At 48.4% G+C, this 21,291-nt stretch overlaps 1 protein-coding gene across 1 annotated transcript in view; it reads left to right on the plus strand.

Moving 5' to 3' along the window:
* The first annotated feature begins 800 nt into the window (after positions 1 to 800).
* LIMK2 (LIM domain kinase 2) overlaps positions 801 to 21,291 on the plus strand; it is a 57,133-nt gene continuing 36,642 nt past the window's right edge. The window contains exons 1-2 of the mRNA XM_059676898.1: positions 801 to 940; positions 13,934 to 14,036. Of these exons, the coding sequence (XP_059532881.1) occupies positions 925 to 940; positions 13,934 to 14,036 (119 nt within the window). The 5' untranslated portion in view covers positions 801 to 924. The remainder of the gene's footprint in view (positions 941 to 13,933; positions 14,037 to 21,291) is intronic.

Here is a 21,291-nt window from a genome sequence, read left to right on the forward strand (position 1 = left end):
TGTGACCTAATAGTTATCAAGTTGATTAGTCACGTAGCTCAGTGGTTCTCAAGGCCCCTCAGCCAGCTAGCAGCTGCCAGAGCCAGTCTGCTGTCCTAACTCCTGGTCCAGTGCTCTCTCCTCCATAAAGAGGAGCCTGCAGGACGAGTCCAGTAGACAGGTGTGTTTTCTTTGGCCTACATGGCATTTTTAGAACTTTAATGTTCCCAACATTTTGAAAAGTGGAAAATTTCACCTAAACATCTGGATTTTTGGTTTGTCTGAAAAAAACTGGGCGGATGGGATGTGCTGAGTTCATTTATATCCTTCCTTGGTCTGGCTAAGGATCTGACCCTGGAGTCGTGGTTGCACCCACCCCCGTTATCTACTGAGTGTCTGTTGATCCATAGTGGCGCAGAGAAGTGGCTTCTCTGAGCTGGAAGCTTCTAAAGAAAGTCCAGGCTTAACCCCCCTCCCCCAAAGCTAGTTAATGGAGACCTGTTTCCTCCATGTTCCTATTCTTGATTCCAGGAGGGTTCCCAACCCAGCTCAGCTCCTCATGAGCTATGCCATTTCGAGGTAGTGAGGCGTATCCTCTGGGCCTCAGCAGTCCCCATCTGTAAAATGGGCAGAGTCCTCCGTGTTGATGCCTCCCGCCCAGCGCGCGCTGCTGCATCTTTACCAGCTCCTGCCCCCACCGAGGGAGCCGCTCGCACTAGGGGGCGCTAAGGGCTGCCTCCGAGCCAGGGGGCGGGGCCTGTGTGCGGGGCGGGGCTTCGGCGGGCGGGCCCGGGTGCCAGGTGCGGTTTGGTCCTCCCGGGGCGCCGTAGGCGGTGCATCCCGCTCGCGCCCGGGGCCAACGTTCTCGGTGCCTGAGGCGACAGCGGCGCGGAGCAGAGCGGCTGCGGCCCCCGCCCCTTCCTCCGCACTTCCGCGCCCGGGACCATGGCCGCGCCGGCGGGTAAGGAAGGGCCGCGCCATCCTGTCCGCCTCTCTCTCTCTCTCTCTCTTTCGGAAGCCGGGCCCGGGCGCCTGAGGGGGTTCGGGCTGAGGGGACCCCCATGCGTTCGGACTCCTTAGAAGGCAAATTAGGGGAGTGAGCCCCGCGCTCCCCGAGACCCGGAGGTGGTGGGGCTGGGGGACCTGGGGCGCTGGAGACGGAGGGCGCCCGGGGCGGCGGAGGACCCGGGGGGAGGGATGCTGGCTCCGCCGTGACGGCAGCTTTTAGCCGCACTTGGCACCCAGATCCCCAAAGTAACGCCTTTCAGAGGAAGCAGAGGGCCTGGGTCCCCGTGGAGCGGGGACTTGTGGGGTGTGGGGAGTACGGGAATCTGGGGTTCGGGGCAGTTCAGAGGGGATGGAACGTTCCCCGGGATCCGGGTTTTCTGTGGGAAATGGGGGACAGTCTGACTCCCCGACAGGCTCCAAGCTCCTTGCCGCCGGTGCCTGGGGCGCTTTGCAGGAAATCGGGGAGTGGGACGGATTGGCGGTGAGGGGTCGGGAGCGTCCTCCCTGGGAGAGGGGGCCCCCTGGGGCGCGGGGTGCTCCCTTGGCCTAAGACAAGACACGTGGCCAGACACCTGGAGGGGGAGGGGGAGGGGGAGCTGGGCCTGCACCCCCGCCACCCCCCCCCCCCGGCCCCCTCACACACCGCCCCGCAGCTTCCTGCCCCCGCCCGCTCCCCCTGCCCCGGGGACTGGTGTTGCCCCGGCTTCCCAGCCACCGGAGCGGGTGGCCCGGCCCGCAGGCCGCCCGGGGTCAGCGTCCAGGAGCGTCTCTAGAGGCGGCAGGAGGGAGCAGGGGGGCGGGGGCTGGTCCTGCATGTCTGCCCCCCACTTCCTGGCTTTCAGCCCGTGGACAGTCACTTCCTCCCTCCTGAATGCAAGGACCAGGCCACCGGCGGTCACTTCCTCGGCGTGGGAGCCTGGGGTTCTCTCCTCGTTCTTTTTTTTTTTTTTTTAATATATTTTATTGATTTTTTACAGAGAGGAAGGGAGAGAGATAGAGAGTCAGAAACATCGATGAGAGAGAAACATCAACCAGCCGCATGCCCTTGACCGGAATCGAACCTGGGACCTTTCAGTCCGCAGGCCGACGCTCCATCCACTGAGCCAAACCGGTTTCGGCCTCTCCTCGTTCTTGATTGATGGGCTTCTAGAGAGAGAGGGATTTGGGGGGGGGGGGGGATGCACCCTGTCCCTTTCGTTTCTTTTTTTAGATTTCAGAGTTTTTCAACTCAAATGATTTTCTTTCTTTTTTTTAAGATATTTTATTGTTAATCCTCACTCGAGGATGTTTTCCCATTGATTTTTAGAGAGAGTAGAAGGGAGGGGGAGGGACAGATAGAGTAACGTGGATATGAGAGAGACACATCGATTGGTTGCCTCCGGCATGCACCCTTAACCTGAGCTGGGGAATCAAGCCTGCAACCCAGGTCCTTGCCCTGGACCGGAATGGAACCTGGGACCCTTCAGTCTGCAGGCCGATGCTCTGTCCTGAGCTACGCCGGCCAGGGCTCGGATGGTTTCCTATGACGTTTCCTAACCTCTGTGTAACACAGGCTCCCTGCCTTGCACCTAGATTCTCAGAAACGTGTGAAAGATCTTGGCGTCCAAGTGTCGGTTAGGTTTTCTCTGAGTGAACGAAAAAGCTGTCCCTCGGTGCATTGGTCTATACCAGTGGCTCTCAACCTTCCTAATGCCGCGACCCTTTAATACAGTTCCTCATGTTGTGGTGACCCCCAACCATAAAATTATCTCGTGGCTACTTCATAACTGTAATGTTGCTACTGTTATGAATTGTCATGTAAATACCTGATATGCAGGATGTATTTTCATTGTTACAAATTGAACATAATGAAAGCATAGTGATTAACCACAAAAACAATATGTAATTATATATGTGTTTTCCGATGGTCTTAGGCGACCCCTGTGAAAGGGTCGTTCGACCCCCAAAGGGGTCGCGACCCACAGGTTGAGAACCGCTGGTCTATACGTTCTGCTGGCAGAATAATTGTTGGATATTTCTGTGCCGTGCACTTAGCCAAGCATGGAGGAGCGTAGTGATGAACTACACAGACGCAGGCCTTGCCTTCGTGGTGCTTACAGCCCTAGAGATGGACAGCAAATAATCAAGGTGTAACGATGGAGATAAATGCTATAATAACTGAAATTAAACAATGAGGTAATAGGAATGCACCTGGGCTGAGTGGCTAGGGAATGCTTCTCTTTAAAAAGCAAGTTTATGCTTCCCCCTGAGACTCAGTAGAAATTCGTCCAGCAAAGAAAGGGCAAAGAGCACTCCAGGCCGAAGGGACAGGGTAAAAAGGCCCCGAGGTAGGAAGGCAGGGAGTACCTTTGAGGAGCCGAGAGAAAGTCAGTCTGGCTTTTTTATGGGTGCGGGGACTACGGCTCAGAAACCACCTCCCGGTTCCATAGCCAGCTAAGCGGCGGTGGTCGGAGTTCATGTTTTCCAACTTGAAATTGAGGGCTTCATCCTCCCTCTCTCTCTCTCTCTCTCTCTCTCTTTCTCTCTCTCTCTCTCTCTCTCTCTCTCTCTCTCTCTCTCTCTCTCTCTCTCTCACACCAGAACGAGTTTGCACGGGGAGTCAGAGAAGGAAGTGGGGCTTCAGCTTTCCCTGGTTCTGGCCAAGCCGTCTCAAGACAACTCCGACTCCCGTGTAACAGGAGAATCAGCGACAAGGAAATCAAATATTTACCGAGTGCCTGTGATGTCTAAGGCACTGGGCCGGGACAAGGCTTACCTCTCAGGCATTTTAACAGATGCTAGAGCCAGGGAGAGACGGGCTCGTGGAACTCTCCTCACTTTACAGAGGAAGAAACTGCGGCCCAGGGATGAAAACGGATTTGTCGAGGCTCACTTAACCAGCGTTAGAGCCAGGACTGACCTAGGACTTACCTGTTCCCGTTGTAATATTCCAGGCTGCTTGAGACATGTGGAGTCTGGCACACAGTGAGCCCTTAATAAATATTTGTAGAAATAAACGTGTGATTTGTGCCTTTGAGAAATTCCCTGTCTGCTTAGAGTAACGAAGGGGGGAAAAAAAACCAGACAAATCGCGACAAGTTGTATAGTGCACGCTCCCTCCCAGGGGCATGCCTTTCCCCTCCCCCACAGGCATCGTCTCCTAGACTCTAAGAGACGCCACCCCATGAGGCTTGCAACCAGGGCAGCAATGAGCAGTTCATCCCTGGCAAACCCCTGAACTCGTCCCCAGGCCCCCTTTTCTCGGGGTGGGCGGGGGGGGTGGGCGGGGGGGTGGGAGACAGGCTATATAAAGCCTGTATGTAATAACATTATGGAATTTCAGAGGTGAGGGAGAACTCTATTCATACATTCGTTCTACAAATATATATTGAATTCGTACCGTCTGCAAGCACTTCTAGGCCCTGGAGGTACTTAGGGAATGAAATAGACCAAATCCCTTCCCTCTTGTTCTGGTGGGGAGAGATGGCCAATAATGAACCATATGAATATCACAGGTCAAGGATAAATGCTCCGAAGAGAAATAAAGTAAGATAAGAGCGTAGGAGCAGTGGGAGGTCAGGAAAGCCACTCTGAGTGACATCTGAGCAGAGAAAAGAAGCAAGGACTTGAGCCATTTGAATATCTGGGGGAAGAACATTTTAGACAGAATAAAAGAATGAGTAAAGGCCCTAAGCCAGGAATGCGCTTGGCATATTTGAAGACCAGCAAGGTCTCCAGGATGGCTACCAGGTCTGCTTAGGGAATGCTGCTTAAAGGAGGTAAAATTGAGAAGTCTTAAAAAAAAAAAAGGGGGGGGGTGGGGAGGTTAGTATCCTGGTGGGGAAGAAACTGGAGTACGAGTCAAAGCTGGGCAAGGTTCAAGGTCTTCACAAAAGATGGTGAATTGATACATGTGGTAGAGGCAAGGATGGGGAGGTGGGGGAGTCATAGGAAGTGGAAGGTGAGGCTCAGAGGGTGGCTGAAGCCAGACTGGAGTGTTTTAATGCTAGGCTGGTGGAATTTTCCCGTTTGCGGTAGAGACCAGAGGTTTAGAGGTAAGAAGAGTTATGATTAGGGCATTTGTTTTTAAACTATCAATCTGGCATTGATAGGCAGAATGAATTGGACAAGGGTAAGGAAGGGCACTAATCTGGAGGTGGATTCTGTGGGCCCTGAGCTGGGGTGTCAGGGATAGGAATGGAGAAGAAGGCACGGACCAGTAGGAAATGCCTCATGTCATGGGCAGGGCAGGGTGACTTGAATAGCTCTGGGTATGTGGTGGAGGGGTCAAGGTAGGGTTCAAGAAGACTAAGGCTTTAAAGCTGCAGAGACACCCATCGTGTTCAAGGGGCTGCATTAAGCTTCCCACATTGATGCATCTTTTGGGGGCTGGGTTGGTTCCCAGCGCAGGGCTAGCTTCTGATCAGTGCAGCCTGGAGGGGAGCTAAGCTTCAAGAACAAATTAGCGAGGGGTGGGGCATCGCGTTAGCATTTCAGTGACAAGACCTGCAGCTGTAGCAGTCTCTTACAAGTCTGTCCTTTTTCTTACTCTTGACCTTTCTTTATACAGTAGCAAGACTTAGGTGTGTGTTTTTTTACCTATTGATTTATATCCAACAGTAGCTAGAACATGAAACCATTGCTTGGTTCTATTCAAGTATACCTTGAGCGTCCATCCTGGGATTCTGTTTCGGCAGCTCCTACTGATAATTTATTTTTTCAGGAAAGTCTAATATGCAGTCAGATACATAGACTTTGGAGTTAGCAGACTTGTGGTCTCATCCCAGCTCTAACACTTGTTAATTGAGCATTTTCCTCTCCTCTTTAGTAAAATGGGAACAATAATAGTTCTTCAATACTAGTCCTTACCTCGTGGGATCTTTATATTCGATTAATTCATGCTTGCATGGTGCTTAGGACACTGCCTGGCACATAATAAGGACTCAAGTAGTTGGGATTTCTCACCTCCCTCCCCTCCTACCCCCATCATTGATAATGGGTAGAGAACTGCTGCCTGGGAATGTACGCATTGGTTAACCTGTTCTCTGATAGAGATTCTTTGTAGGCCTTCCTCCAGATAGAAATTGCCAACTCATTCACAGCCAAGAGAACGTATGCTTGGAAGGGAGAACCTGAGTGGCCCAAAAGCCACAGGAACCACCAGTCTTGTTTGTTTCTCTACCCAGTATCTTATTACTCTACCAAGCTTGCCCTGCCCCCAGCACCTGGTTCCTCCCTCTCTGACATGGGTTACTTCTGCATACCTTTGTCCCTCACACCCCAGGAGTACTCACCAAGGGCTCCCCGCAGTGAGTGCCCTAACCTGTGTCTTGCACATGGGCACATAGAAAACATTTTCTGAATTTGTTTTGAAAACATTCCCTTTAGAGTTTGGAGGTTAGTGTTGTCAGCTCAACCTTTTCCCCGGCCAACCCCCTAAATACACACGAAAGACAGAAGAAAAGCTACTCACAATTCAGCTGCCAACTAAGTGCCCGGCAAGGGTGGGAGGTATTTTCACAGAGATGACATTCTTTCTCTTAATCCTCTTTGTTACCCTCTTTTTAGAGATTAAGAGACAGGCTCAGAGAGGTTAAATGGTTTGCCTACGGACACAGCCAAGTTTCAAACCTGGGTCGAAGTCCAGTTCTTCTGCTTGACCCCTTACACATGTTCCCTAAGAAACTAAAGGGCCGGCGAGAACAACAGCAAGAATGAAACCTTCTGAGATGCCTCTGCCTGAGCCTTCACCTGAAAAATGAGAGGCCCCCCTGGTTTGGTGCTGCAGTGCCGGGGTCCAACCCCAGCAGGTCCAGGGGTCCCCAAAGGTGTGGACGGAGTCGGCGAAGAAGGAATGACACGGAGACAGCGTTCAGTTGATCAGCAGCCTAGCCAGGATCTCTAGCCAAGTTCTGGTCTGGATCTCCAGAGAGGTTCTGCTTCGGACCTCCAGCCAGGTTCTGTACAGGTTCTCCAGCCAGGTTCAGTCACCAGGTTCTAGTCAGGTTCTCTTGCCATGTTCTATAATCAGGTTCAGTCCAGGATCTTTTGCCATGTTCTCTCCAGCGAAGTTCTTCTGTGTCTAGGTTCTGTGTAGGTTCTGTGCCAAGGTTCTGTGTTCTAAGTTCTGTCTCTTGCTGTCTTGTTACATCTGTATTCATACCAGTTGATTCAATCCTATCAATCTCTATTACAAAGGTTAGGGCATTTCTTATCTCCATTCCAGGGAGTAAAGATTATGTAGCTTAAGCATGATTGTTCGTAGTTAAAGTGATTAATTACCCGCCTGGCACTTAGTTAAGAGGTTTTATTCCCTCCCTAACTTCAGGGGAAAATCCCTACCTGGGGAAACAACCTTTCTCAGAGACCTTGGTTAAAACACATAGTGCCAAGAAGGTGAGCAAACATATTAAGAACAGTATGCCATAAATGCCAGGTCCCTTGAAACAGCAAGGATGGACTGGCTCCCGGCACTGCAGGCTCTCAGAGCCAGAGGAATAATTGGGTCCCTCCCTTCATGAGGGAAGAATCTAAGGTCCAGAGAAGTGCAGAAGCTCCTTTAAAAAAATCATCTAACCTTTTTTTCCTTAGACACTCCCTTGGGCAATATTTGGTAGGGTAGGGAGGAGGAAAACCCTTTGGGATACAGGGGAGAGTATCGCAGTGGTTCTCAACCTGTGGGTCGCGACCCCCTTTGGGGGGTCGAACAACCCTTTCACAGGGGTCGCCTAAGACCATCGGAAAACACATATATAATTACATAATTGTTTTTGTGATTAATCACTATGCTTTAATTATGTTCAATTTGTAACAATGAAATTGGGGGTCACCACAACATGAGGAACTGTATTAAAGGGTCCGCATTAGGAAGGTTGAGAACCACTGATCTAGAGAAACGTTAGTGATTACTGTTAGTCTTTCTTGTTGGTAGCATGAAAATGTGGTCTTTTCTCTCTCGGCTGTTCCCCACCAGTGGCTGCCCCTGCCCCTCGGCTTTCCTGCTTTATCCCGGAACAAGTGGGATTTATACACCTGACCTGCCCGTTCCCAGCGGGCACAGCGGTTACCCTACTTGTTGTTTTGTACTGCCCTGAACTGGCTGGGTGTTGTTCCTGGTTCTCATTGTTTAGTGGAATATGAGAAGCACCAAGGAGTTTTCTCAAATGAAAGGATAGGATCTGTGCATGTTGGTTCAGGCTAGGCTTTATGGTCTCGTGAGCTCTCCGGCCTTGGGGATTTCTCACCACTTTGAAGTCTGAAAAGGACTAGTTTGCAGAAGCCCAGCTCTTAGACCAAGATTAAGGTGAATATGAGTGTCTTGTGGGAAATGGCACTGGCTCTGAGCTGGGGTACCAGGCCGAGCCCTGCCACTGAATGACTGTGTAGTCTTGAGCAAGTCTTACCTTGTCTGAGGCTGCAGAGGGTAATAAAATGCAACTGATCTGGTAGTCTCAGAACCCTTTTGAGCCCCTCCTAGACCAGTTTTCTGATGGTTAGGAAACTTGATTCTCCTCCTCTAAGCCCATTTTTCTTTCAGAAGAATGAAAGGGTTGGATTAGAATAGATGATTTTTATAAATTTTATCTTTTAATATATTTTTATTGATTTTAGAGAGGAAGGAAGAGGGAGAGAGATAGAAACATCAGTGATGAGAGAGAATCATTGATTGGCTGCCTCCTACACGCCCCCACCCCCACCCCCCCCACACACACTGGGGATCTAACCCACAACGCAGGCATGTGCCCTTGACCGGAATCGAACCTGAGACCCTTCGGGCCGCAGGCCTGCGCTCTATCCACCTAGCCAAACCGGCTAGGGCTAGAGTAGATTATTTTTAAAGGCCATTCTAATCTTACCATCCTGCCATCCTAGTGCCTGCCCATGGATTCACAGATTGTTGGAGGGGCACATCACCAATTATTTACTAAGTTGGGAGAGAGAAGTGTATATAAACGGAATATATTTTATACCAGTATCCAAAAGGTCCTGAAGGTAAGACCCTCTGTAATGAGCCATTTGTTACCTTGTTTGCATGGCACATTTACCGCTTCCTAAAAGCAACAGATTCCCATAATCAAGGCATAGTTTTCTGATTATTAATCACCTAATAAGCCTCCCCCCCTTGATTGTTTGAGGCTGCGGGGGACATTTACTTAATCAAGCTTCCTTTCTGGACTCTGACAATCAGTAGCCACTGTTGATAAGTCTGCAAATATGAGAGGCAAACACAATAAAAGGAGCGGGTGAACAGCCTGGTACAATGAGGTCTTTTCCCAGAGGAAGAATGTCCCAGGCCGACTGCACTGGAATCTGGATTGGTCTTCCATTAGTCCTCATGGGACTCTCCATAAACTTCGTATTATTATATTTATCTTACATTTCCTAGAATGAAGGCTGTAAAAGAGTTAGGATCGTTGACTTTCAGGGCTGCGAGGAAGCTGAAAATTCCACGAGTATTCTCTTGAAGAGTATCCGGGCTTTGGGAGGTCAGAGGCTCTGGGTAAATATCTTTGCTCGAGTACAATATGATAGACTGAGGCCTGTGTTTCTACATAAGACTTCACCTGTAGGTAGTCACCCTGGGAGTCAGAGCACTTATTTATTTCTGTTTTTAAAAATATATTTTTATTGATTTCAGGGAGGAAGGGAGAGGGAAAGAGAGAGAGAAACATCCATGATGAGAGAATCATTGATCAGCTGCCTTCTGCAATGGGGATCGAGCCCACAACCCGGGCAGGTGCCCTTGACCAGAATCGAACCTAGGACCCTTCAGTCCTCAGGCCAACGCTCTATCCACTGAGCCAAACCAGCTAGGGCTCAGAGCACTTATTCCAATGAAATCATCCCTGTTAACCGTTGGAGCTTATCTTTAGAAAGTAACTTTATAGTTGACAGGTGGGTACAACTTTGCAGTTGGATTCCCCACACAAAGGGTTGTCTGTACTGTGCCAGGCTTTATGCAAGGCCCTGGAGATTTGAAGATCTTCAAAATGTGATCTTTGCCCCTTTGAGCTGGAGGGAAGGGGACAGAGAGGAAGGAACTGAGGGAGGCAGAAAAACATAATGAGCTGTAATTACAGAACCAATGATATAAAATCGGTATAGGCAAAATGAAACAAACACTGCCTGCCTTTGGGGGACCATCAAGGAAGGATAGAAGTTTGATTAAGGGAAAAGATTGATAAAGTATTCTAAACACACAAAGCCTTGAGATCCCCCAAAGAAGAATATAAGGTTTTAAAGCTGCATAGAAATCCATCATGCTCAAGGGGCTGCATTAATGTTAAGATGCAAGAACATGAATGTGAGTGGCAGGAGTAGAAAATAGGTCAAGATGTGAGTAGAGCATCCCTTTGTAAGGGATGATGAGAAATAAAGCTTCTTTGGAGCCACTTTGTAGAGGGCCATTCGTTCCCTCAATAAATGTTAATGAGAAAAAAAGCAAAAGCAAAACATGTTAATGAGGGGCTGTGGTAGGCCAGGGACAGCTCTTGGTTCCCTTAGTCCTTCAGAGCCAATAAGAGCCAACTTTAATGATGTGTGAGGAGTTTGTGTTCCTGCCTCAGGACCTTTGCACGTCCCAGTCTCCAGTGTAATTCTTCCCTACTCCTTTTTTGCATTGCCTCCTGAATTTATATTCATTCTTTAGAGCTCAGCTTGGAAATTACTCCCTTGAGGAATATTTGCTCTACCCTAACCCCATTTTCCTAGTTAAGAATTTGATATGGTCTTCACACCACTTGCCCCACTCATAATTAAAATAATTATGTTATTGTTCAGTATCTGCTGCTTAATCTCACTTTTGTTTGCAGCACAGTGTTAGACACATAGGTGGCATGCAATAAATATTTGCTTAAAGAATGACCAAAGCGTGTCCACTGAATTTAGCAATAAGCAGTCACTGTTGACTTTGGTGAGACAGTTTCTGAGAAATGGTGGAGGTGGAAGTCAGATTGCGGTGGATTATGCGGTAAGTAGGAAGTGAGGAAATAAGGGCAGTTTTGTTTAGACAACTTTTTAATATGTGTGCTGTGAAGAGGGAAGCGAGTGTGGTAGATAGAGGAGAAAATGGGATCCACTTTTTAAAAAAATATTTTTATTGATTTCAGAGAGGAAGAGGGAGAGAGACATAGAAACATCAATGATGAAAGAGAATCATTGATGGCTGCCTCCTGCACGCCCCCCTACTGGGGATCAAGCCCACAACCCAGGCATGTGCTCTTGACAGGAATTGAAGCTAGGACTCTTCAGTCCCCAGGCTGATGCTCTAGCCCAGTGGTTCTCAATCTGTGGGTCGTGACCCCTTTGGGGGTCAAACAACCCTTTCACAGGGGTCGCCTAAGACCATCGGAAAACACATCTATAATTACATATTGTTTTTGTGATTAATCACTATGCTTTAATTATGTTCAATTTGTAACGATGAAATTGGGGGTCACCACAACATGAGGAACTGTATTAAAGGGTCGCGGTGTTAGGAAGGTTGAGAACCACTGCTCTAGCCACTGAGCCAAACCCATCAAGGCGGGATCTACTTTTTATTTTTTAATGAGAAAGACTTGAACTTGTGTAAGTGATCATTGGAAGGAGCTAATGGAGAAAGGAGTGATGGTGGAGATAACTGGAAGTGCACATCTCCCGAGAGGGGGAATAAGGTGGAATGCGGAACAGCAGGGCCCTGCTAAGTTGAGCCTTTGCTCTGTAGACATTGGGTAGTCGGGATAAACCGGCTGATGTTGTGCAGTACACAGGGGAAGGGAAGCCAAAGACCTGCACTCGGCTGCGGCCAAGGGCAGGGAAGGATTGGAGAGACATTTGGGAGTCGAAACCAGGTAAACGTGAGAGAAGGGAGCAGAGATCATTTTTTGTTTGTTAGAGAAATCTTGATTTCTGTGCCCGTAGTGCCTAGCACAGAGCAGGTGCTACATAAGTGTTACATGGCTTTGAATTCCTCCGGACTGGAGAAAACAGGGCGGGCTCTGGAGGGTGTAGCAATAACGAGTTCTCTCTCGAATATCCTCATCATACAAAGTCCTGGTCCTTTTTGCATTTTGGGAGCAGCCAGAAGTCATTCCGAGCCAAGATATTGAAGTGTTGAGTCAGTGGGTGGTCAGGTTAGAGACTCTTACTTTTGGGTTAAAAATTAAAAACAAAGAAGCAAGGTGTGGCTTAACATAATGAGATTTGCTGGGGTGGGGCGGCAGTTCACAAAGGGACTCCGAAAGGCCTTCCATGTAATTGTTCCAAAAAATGTTTCCAGCTGGTACCTCCAGACCGTGGGAGGTTCATTTGGATGTCTGTGTTCATCCAAAACCCTCCTTCACGAATTCACTTTCTCACCCCCTCATCCCCCACCCCCGTCCATAACCCATTTGAATGAGCCTCTCAGACTTTCTGCTTTGCAGTCTGTGAGGATGGGTGATGGTGCACTCTCTGGCCTCTACCACCCAAAGACCAAAGAGGCCCCTCAGGGGAGTCTGAGAAGCTGAGATCCTGGAGGCGATGGGCATGTATAGCCCATCACCGTGGAACTAGAGGGAAGGAGCAGGCGGGGAAGGGTTCTGAAGCCTTCTGCCAGCATCTTCAGTTCTCTGGGGTATGAGGACAGCTGTCTGTGCCCTGGCTGCCCCGAATGCTGCTGACCAATCTTGAAATGCCCGGAGCCGTGCATTGTCTGTTTACGGCCGCTGTGCCTGTGGCAGTCTGGAATTACCCAGAGAGAAGAAAGCTGCACACACACAGAGCACAAGGGAGTCTTGTAACAACCTGGTCCCGCTTTCTAGGGCTGAGGCAGGTACCACGGCTTGATCTCAGCTGCCCTCTTTATTTCAAGAAGTTGGCAGCCGAGCCACACGGGGCGTATTGTGTTTTGTCCTTTTTGGAAGGACATGGACCAATTCTGCTATTGTCCATTCTATTATCTCAGCCTGCACAGCCCTTCCCCACCCTATCTCAGCCTTCGGTAAATCTTTCCCATCTTTCAAGGCTCAGCTCAAGTGTCAGCTTCCCCTACAAAGACTTCCCTGGATCCCCTAAGAGGAACGCGTAGGAATTAACATGGCGGGGCGGAAAGAGTGTGGGCTTTCCGACAAGCGGACCTGGGTTGGGATACTAGATCTGCCGCTTGGCCTGTCACCCGTGGCCCCAAGTTTCAATTCCCTCATCCATTCAATGAGTGTAATAACAGCTGCCTCGCGAGATTCTTTTGAGAATTAAATGAGAAAGCACCTGCCATAATTCTTGGCGTATAGGAGGCATTCATTGAATGTTTATTCTTTCCCTTCTATACCTATAACGTCTTTCTCCGAACTAAAATAGCACTTTGCTTCTACTTCTTGGAAGAGCGTCTAAGGGAAAAATGAGTACGTGGAAGGATGTTTCCTTTCCCAGTGGATGTGCATCCCAGTGGAGCAGGGATGGCATTATCCAACAGTCTCCAACCTAGAGCTTGGCGAGGACCCATGGATCCAACGAGAGGACCCATGAAGCTGGTTGAATGAGGGAGCTCCTGGACTAAGTGGTAGAAATCTGCACAACCAGGGCTTTTGAGGAATAGCCAAAGGCAATAACATGATTAACCTAGAAAGGAGCCGTTTCTGGGTGCTGGTTGAGAATAGTTGTAGGAACGGCTGATCCAAAAAAAAACCAAAAAAAAACCATGTTCATTTCATCAACTCAGAACTATAAGCAGGGCTGACACTTATAGAAAAGGCAGGTTTTGTTTCCGTAGAAAAAGGAACGATCAGAATCATTTTTTAAAATGAATTCTCTCTCCCTGGGGAGATGAGCAGGCAGTGCTTCCAGAGATGGTGTAGAAAAAGGAATTGTGCATCTGGCCGACATTGGATTAACCCTTTCAATATGAGAATCTGTTAACTGAGTCTTATTCCACACAGTAGGAGTCAATGTCCCTTCACCCTTGGTACTTCCGGCCTCTGAACCTCCCTCCTCTTGGTTCTGTGTGCAGGTGAAGATGCCTGGTGGAGGTGTCGGGGCTGTGGGGACCATGTTGCTGCAAGCCAGAGGTTGTACAGGACTGTCAACGAAGCCTGGCACAGCTCTTGCTTCAGGTAAGTGGGTGTGTCCTCCTGTGTTGCCAGTGCATTACAGGCTAGGGACAATTTCATTGTCTGGAATCTACAAAAACAAGCTTTTGATTGGGAAGTTCCCTTTTCAGTGGGGGTGGGGTGGGGAGGGATGTGCCCAAGGTGAAGGTGCAAGAGCCACAAATGTGCCAGGTGCAGCTAGAGGTGATGGGGGGATGAGAGGAAGTCTTCCCAGGGAGTCCCAGCATTCTCACTTAAATAAAAACTTCTTTATTGATTGATTTCAGAGACACACACACACATCCATTTGTTCTACTTATTTATGCATTTATTGGTTGATTCTGTATGTGCCCTGACCAGAGATTGAACCCACAACCTTGGTGTATCAGGATGATGCTCTAATCAACTGAGCTACCTGGCCAGGGCCACCTTCACTGTTTAGGTGAGGAAACTGAGGCCCAGGCCTACACTACTGATTACGCAGGTGCTTCAAGGGTTGTTTGGAGTGCAGTTGGCAAAGCCAGCTCTTCTTCACAGCAGGCTGCCTGCCTAGGTTCCTGCTTTTTGTTTTTTGTTGCAAGGTTTGTTTGTTTTTTTAGTGTGCCTGTCCGTGAACACTGTCCCAAAGAAGTGAAAAGGAGCTTGCAGTATAGAAAGAACAAAATAGCTTTAAGATCGAATGGGCCAAAACCGGTTTGGCTCAGTGGATAGAGCGTTGGCCTGCAGACTGAAGGGTCCCAGGTTTGATTCCGGTCAAGGGCATATACCTTGGTTGCGGGCACATCCCCAGTAGGAGGTGTGCAGGAGGCAGCTTGTCGATGTTTCTCTTTCATCGATGTTTCTAACTCTCTATCCCTCTCCCTTCCTCTCTGTAAAAAAAATCAATAAAAATATATTTAACAAAACAAAAAAAAAAATGATCGAATGGGGCAATAAGGAGATGGGGAGCTGACGCTCTAAAGACCCAACTCCCTGATAGGATGTAGGTTACAGAATATGGAGGGCAAAATCACAAGACACCTGTGGGTTAAGGATTGGGGTCATGCTGGGAGCTGATTGGTCAAAAGTGAAGTAAGGGTAATAAATCATTTCTTCAGGTCTTAAGGACAGTTCTGAGGTCTTTTCTAGGTCCCTTTGTCCAGTCTCATGGACAAGTAGCCAGGGGGTTGGTCTCAGGGGCTGAAATATAACTTAGGTCAAGATGTTATCTTTAGCCCTAACCGGTTTGGCTCAGTGGATAGAGCATCAGCCTGCGGACTCAAGGGTCCCAGGTTCGATTCCGGTCAAGGGCATGTGCCTTGGTTGCAGGCACATCCCCAGTGGGGAGTGTGCAGGAGGCAGCTGATCGATGTTTTTCTCTCGTCGATGTTTCTAACTCTCTATCCCTCTCCCTTCCTCTCTGTAGAAAAATCAATAAAATATATTTTTTAAAAAAAGATGTTATCTTAAGTCCAGCCAGCATGGCTCAGTAGTTGAGCATAGACATATTCAATTCCTGTTTGGGGCACCTGAATGGTTTCAGGCTCAACCCCAGTGGAGGGCATGTAGGAGGCATCCGATCAGTGATTCATCATTGATGTTTCTCTCTCTCTCTTCCTCTCTGAAAACAATAAAATATATACATATGTATATTTTTTAAAAAGATGTTATCTTTAGCCTGCCAGACCTTGTGACTATTAGTCAGGTCCTGACTACTGGGTTACTGTCTTCTGCTCCTTGGGGGTTGTTGATTATCCTCTCCTGCTTTTTGTTATTAACTTTATTATAGCTCTTATTGTTCAAAGACAGCTCAGTTTCTTGAAAATAACAGAAACTTTAAAGTCAGATTTGTTCCTGCTGTCTGTGGCTCCGTTTTCTCCTCAGGAAAATACAGGTGTCCAGAATCTATCTCAGACTTACTAAGATTGAGTGAAATAATATATGGCAAGGGCACCCACTCAACGGTTGTTCCTTTCCCCTGTGAGGTTAGAATCCGCAAGAGTGGGAGCTTGTCTTTGCATCCTCCAGAACACAAAACAGTGCCTGGCCTGCAGCCATTTCTCTTCGGAAGCTGGGTGGGCATGTGGGGCCCCGTGTCCTGAAGCTGTGGGGCAGTGCTCACATCCTCAGAATGAGACAGGCTAGACAGGCACCACGCACTCTAAATTCCAGCGCCCACAGACATGCTGATATCAAGTAATTTAATTGACCTTTAAGCGCTTGCCTCCACCGAGAAGTACGTGGGGGGTTAGCCTGGAGAGCTCGGGCCTCTGGAAGAGTTGGAGGGGAACCAGCGTTTTTCTGCCCTTTCAGCTCTAACTCAGAGCTCTCCAGTCTTCTCTGGATCTAATTGCCTTGGTTCCTCCTCCTCTCACTCCCAGGGAAGTTGATTGTACCTTTACTCTGCCTGTTAGTGAGATAGCAGAATGTTAGAGCTATCAAGGACCTTATAGATAAAGCCTTGGGCTAGCCCTTTTATTTTAGATCTGAGGCTAAAGAACAACATCAGGCCAAAACCGGTTTGGCTCAGTGGATAGAGCGTCGGCCTGCGGACTGGAAGGTCCCAGGTTCGATTCCCGTCAAGGGCATGTACCTGGGTTGCAGGCACATCCCCGGTAGGAGATGTGCAGGAGGCAGCTGATCGATGTTTCTCTCTCATCGATGTTTCTAACTCTCTATCTCTCTCCCTCCCTCTCTGTAAAAAATCAATAAAATATATTAAAAAAAAAAAAAAAAGAACAACATCAGAACCTGAGTTCCCAGGCCTTGGCATCTAATCCATATGGTCATATTTGTCCTTGCTATTTTTCTATTTATATGAATATTTCCTATCCCAAATAAGCAAGACCAAAAGCTCTAAAAATTAGGGAAGCTAATCTTTGGAGTTTTGGGATTCTCCTATAGTTAAAGAACTTAAGAAGTAGAAGGGACCACCTACTGTATGATATAACCCTTTCATATCAGAGTTGAGAGGCCTCAAACCAAAAAGACAAAAAGAGTTTTACAAACAGGCCATGGATGACAGGAGCTGGCCTTAGACCTGAAGTCTTGGGTTATTTGTAGGTCTGATCAGATGCTAGCTTGTTAGATAGGACTGTGTGTGAGAGAGAGAAACACACACAAATACGTGTGCATAAACAGGTAAGGCACATTATCATGGTAGATCAGAGTGCAGGCTATGGCTGAGACTGTCTGATTTCAAATCCTGGCTTTGCAATTTATTAACTGGCCTTAGGTGACTTCCCTGAGCTTCAGGCACCTCATCTATAAAATGGGACTAAGAATGATACTCATGCCCAGCTGGCATGGTTGGCTCAGTGGTTAAGTGTCAACCTGTGAACCAGGAGGTCATGGTTTGATTCCTGGTCAAGGCACTTGTCCACATTGTGGGCTTGATCCCCAGTAAGGGGAGTGCAGGGGGCGGCCAATCAACAATTCTCTCTCATCGATGTTTTTTATCTCTCCCTCTCTGAAGTCAATTTTTAAAAAAATTTTTTAAGAGAGAATAGTAATCATCCCACAAGGTTGTTGGGGAAGATTAGCACCTGAAGCATAGAAAACTCTTCATCAGAAGCTGTTGCTTTCTATTGTGAGTGTGTGTCTACTTACCATTCATGTATTTATTTTTCTTATTACATACACACCCATTTGTCACCCGATGTGGAACCTCAGGGATTAAGGTTAACTTGGAGCTCCCCTTGCATAATTAAAGCAGAGATCAGGCCTCAGTCTGGAAGTAGAGCATCCAGATTGTCTGCTGTTTACAGCGTGGCCTCAAGCACAGATTCCCTCTAATCCAGCTCTATGGAAGGAGCAGGGCTCCCCACACCTGAGCCTTCCCACACTAACTCAGTGACTTTAGAGCCTGGTCATTTGCACCGGGGAGAAAGGCTGCTTTGGAGCCTGCTTGACTTTTGCCCAATGAAAGGAAGGACTGTATTGTCTGACTCCAGAAGTAACCTGGGTTACGAGGAGCCTGAAGCATCAGCCCGAATGGACTTTTGACACGTCTTTCCACCCCAGCTCACCTGTGATTCTTTGTCAGAAGCAGGACCCTCTCCCTTCATTCCCCCCAAGGTATTCATTCTTCCCGACTCCCTTTCAGCCTTGCTCTTACCCAGCTGGGTTATAGTAACAAGAAAGGAAATGACTTTCCTTCTCCCCTCCCCCCACACCTTTGTTTTCCTAATCACAGGGTGGGGCTGGATATTGAATGGAGAAACTGCTGGGGTTTAGCTCCCCGTCTCCTCCCCTTCTTCTTACACTGTCCTACCCTATCCTCCATCTGCAACCACATCCTGAATCCTGCCTCTCACAGCCTTCTGCCAGTTTGTCAGGTCCCTGGGACAATAGGAAGCCACTTAGGGCTGGAACCCGGAATTGTCCCGTGGAGGCCAGCTGACAGATCTCCTGGAAGCAGCCCCGTCTGTAATTGTGCTGCTGCAGTTGGGCGCCTGGCCAGGACCCCTCTGATCACTCTGGACGCCTGGCTGACCAGCCCTCTTGCTTCCTCTCCTCGACCTTTACAACAGGCCTCTCTGGATTCTAATACTCCTCTGGCCTTTCCCTTTCCTTGAGCAGTGTCATTGGTTCCAGAGCTGGGCCCATTCTCGCTGAAGCTCCCTGGAACTGGCTCCCTCTCACTGGGGGAGGCCTGGAAAGCACCCGGACTGAATGTTGTTTTGTAGCTGAAGTTAAAGGGTAGAGCTGTGAATGGTGACCTGGCCTTTTGGCATGTTTGCAAACCAAAGAACCTTGAGAAGTTTTCAGACTATTGTTCTTTCACCCTCATCAGAGGTGTTTGGCCCGGGGGAGGGGTCGTGGGAGGAAGGAAAAGCTGCCTCTCTTAGTCTTTGTGGCCGCTACCTGGGGCTCTGTTACTTGACCTGGTTCCTAGCAGCATTATCAGAGGGGAAAAGCCACCATTCTTAAGGCTCCTGGGAACTGCTCAGGGCCTTCTTTCTCAGGATTATGAACACAGACTATTTGAGCTTTCTCTTTTGAGAAGCGAGTTCTCATGCCCATACTCTAGAAAAGAGGTAATGCAGATAGAGAGCTGTTATCACTTCATCAGACGACAAACCATTTCCGCTAAATTTGTGACTCCAGGAAAGTCCAGTGAAGAAATTGAACGCGCAGCTGCGTGGTGACCAGCAACTGTGGTGTAAGAGGCTGGTGACAGTGGTGTAATAGGTTGATGACAGTGTTTTTTGTGGTGCTGAAAATCATGCTCGTTTTCTCACCCACACCCCCTTCGAAACAATTAAAATTACAGTAATAGATCACATTTATTCAATGTTTACTCTGCTCTAGACACTGTCCTACGTATTTCACATGCATTATCTTATTTAATTCCTACAACAACCTAGTAACTGTAGTTCTGGTCTTAACCTATTTTACAAATAGGGAAGTGGAGGTTACTTGCTCACAGTCACAGAGCTAGTAAGTAGCATCGCTGGGATTTGAACCCAGGCATTCTGAATCCTTGCTTATAAGAGTCTCTTTGCATTCTTGAGTCTGGGTATGTCATTTATATGTCATTTAATCTCTCAGAGGCTTCCTCTTCTGTAACTTCAGGGTAAGAACACTCACCCTGCCTGCCACACACTGAGTATCAGATAACAATAAAGGATTCATGCATTTTCAAGTGTCAAATAAAAGTGCTCTTAAATTTTTCGACTCCTGGATTGGGAGTCAGTGGAACAACCCTGCCACCTGCTGTTGTACTGTTGGTGTTGCTGCTGCATTTATGGACGCCCGCCCGTGGTTCTGATGTGCTCGTTTGTCTAGTTTATCTCTAAGGAAACAGCCGGCCAGCAGGTCATTAAGGCCAGCTGTCGGACAGGTGGCTGGGGCCTTCCTGACAGAGGAAGGGAAGGACGGACACCTGGACCGTTCTCTGCCCCCACAAGCGACTCCAGCATTAACACACAGTGGGACTCCATGTGACCTTCAGTGTGCCTCCATCCTGTTCTGTTCTTTGGGAAGAAAGAACTAAGACCTTATAGAAGCCCCACAGCTGCAATTCAGGGCAGAGATGGAGGGGGGTGGGGGGGCCAGGGATGGATGATGGCTATTTATTAAGCATTGTATTAAGAGTTTCACTTATATTATCTGATTCAGCCCTCACAATAACCCTGCAACCCCATTTTATAGTAAAATAGGAAGACCCAGAAAGGTGGACTAACTTGTCCAGGTCACACAGAGCTGACATTTGAACTCCAGTCCCCCCCCCCCCCCCCCCCCCAGAAGGTCCTCTTTACACCGAGGCTCCCAGGAAAGAATAGTGGACTTGGAATCACGAGACCCGGATTTTAGCCTTAGCTGAGCCAGGCTAGTTGTGTAACCGTGGGCAAGCTCCGGTGCCACCGCGGTGACATTAAATCCCCCCTCGGGGAGTAGGTGTGAGGCTTAAGGAGGTAACGGCAAGGAAAGCACTCTGAAGACAGTAGGATGGCACAATGTGAAGGGTTAGCAGCAGCACATGGCAACACTGTGCTCCTTAAACCAACCAGCTGTTCACATACAATTTTGAGCACCGTCTGCTATATTAAAGGCACCCAACTAAGTGCTGTTGGGGATGCAGATTTGACCTACTGGCCTGGTCTCCTAACTGGCTCCCTCAGACCGCTGAAAAGCAGGAAATAGCCCTGGCCAGTGTGGCTCAGTTGTTTGGTCGTCATCCCATGTACCCAGAGGTCACCAGTCCGATTCCCAGTCAGAGCACATGCCCAGGTGCGGGCTTGATCCCCAGTAGGGGCATGCAGGAGGCAGCCCACGGGTGCTCTCCCCTCCCTTCCTCTCTCTCTGAAATCAATAAAAACACAGTTTAAAGAAACAGAAACACGGGTAATAATGTGAAGCGCTCCTAATAGTGGGCTCTAGTCTGGCTTCCACCCTGTCTCTCCCTGAAACAGTGTTCTCTCAGCCATGTTCCACAGACAGACTCCTGGCTCCATCCACTGGCCACTTTTCAGTGTTCATCTTCTAAGACCTCCCAGACTGCACTGGGGGTAGTGAAGTGAATCTGCGTTTGGAGTCAGGCTGCTTGAGTTTCCATCCGACTTCTTTTCGCCACGTGACCTTGAGTCAACTGGTTAATCTTTCTTCGCCAGTTTCCTCACTGATAAAAGGGGAAATAATTCTCACCTTAAAAGGTTGTTATGCGGATTGAATTTGATCAGTGCCGGGCCATAGTTAGGACTTAATAGATGTTAGCAGTTGTTATTAGTGTCTGTGTCACTAAAATATCTGAGGATATTTTTTCCATTGACAGAGGATAGAAACCGATCGGCTGCCT

Source organism: Myotis daubentonii, chromosome 19 (genome assembly GCF_963259705.1).
Source record: "Myotis daubentonii chromosome 19, mMyoDau2.1, whole genome shotgun sequence".
Taxonomy (NCBI): Eukaryota; Metazoa; Chordata; class Mammalia; order Chiroptera; family Vespertilionidae; genus Myotis; species Myotis daubentonii.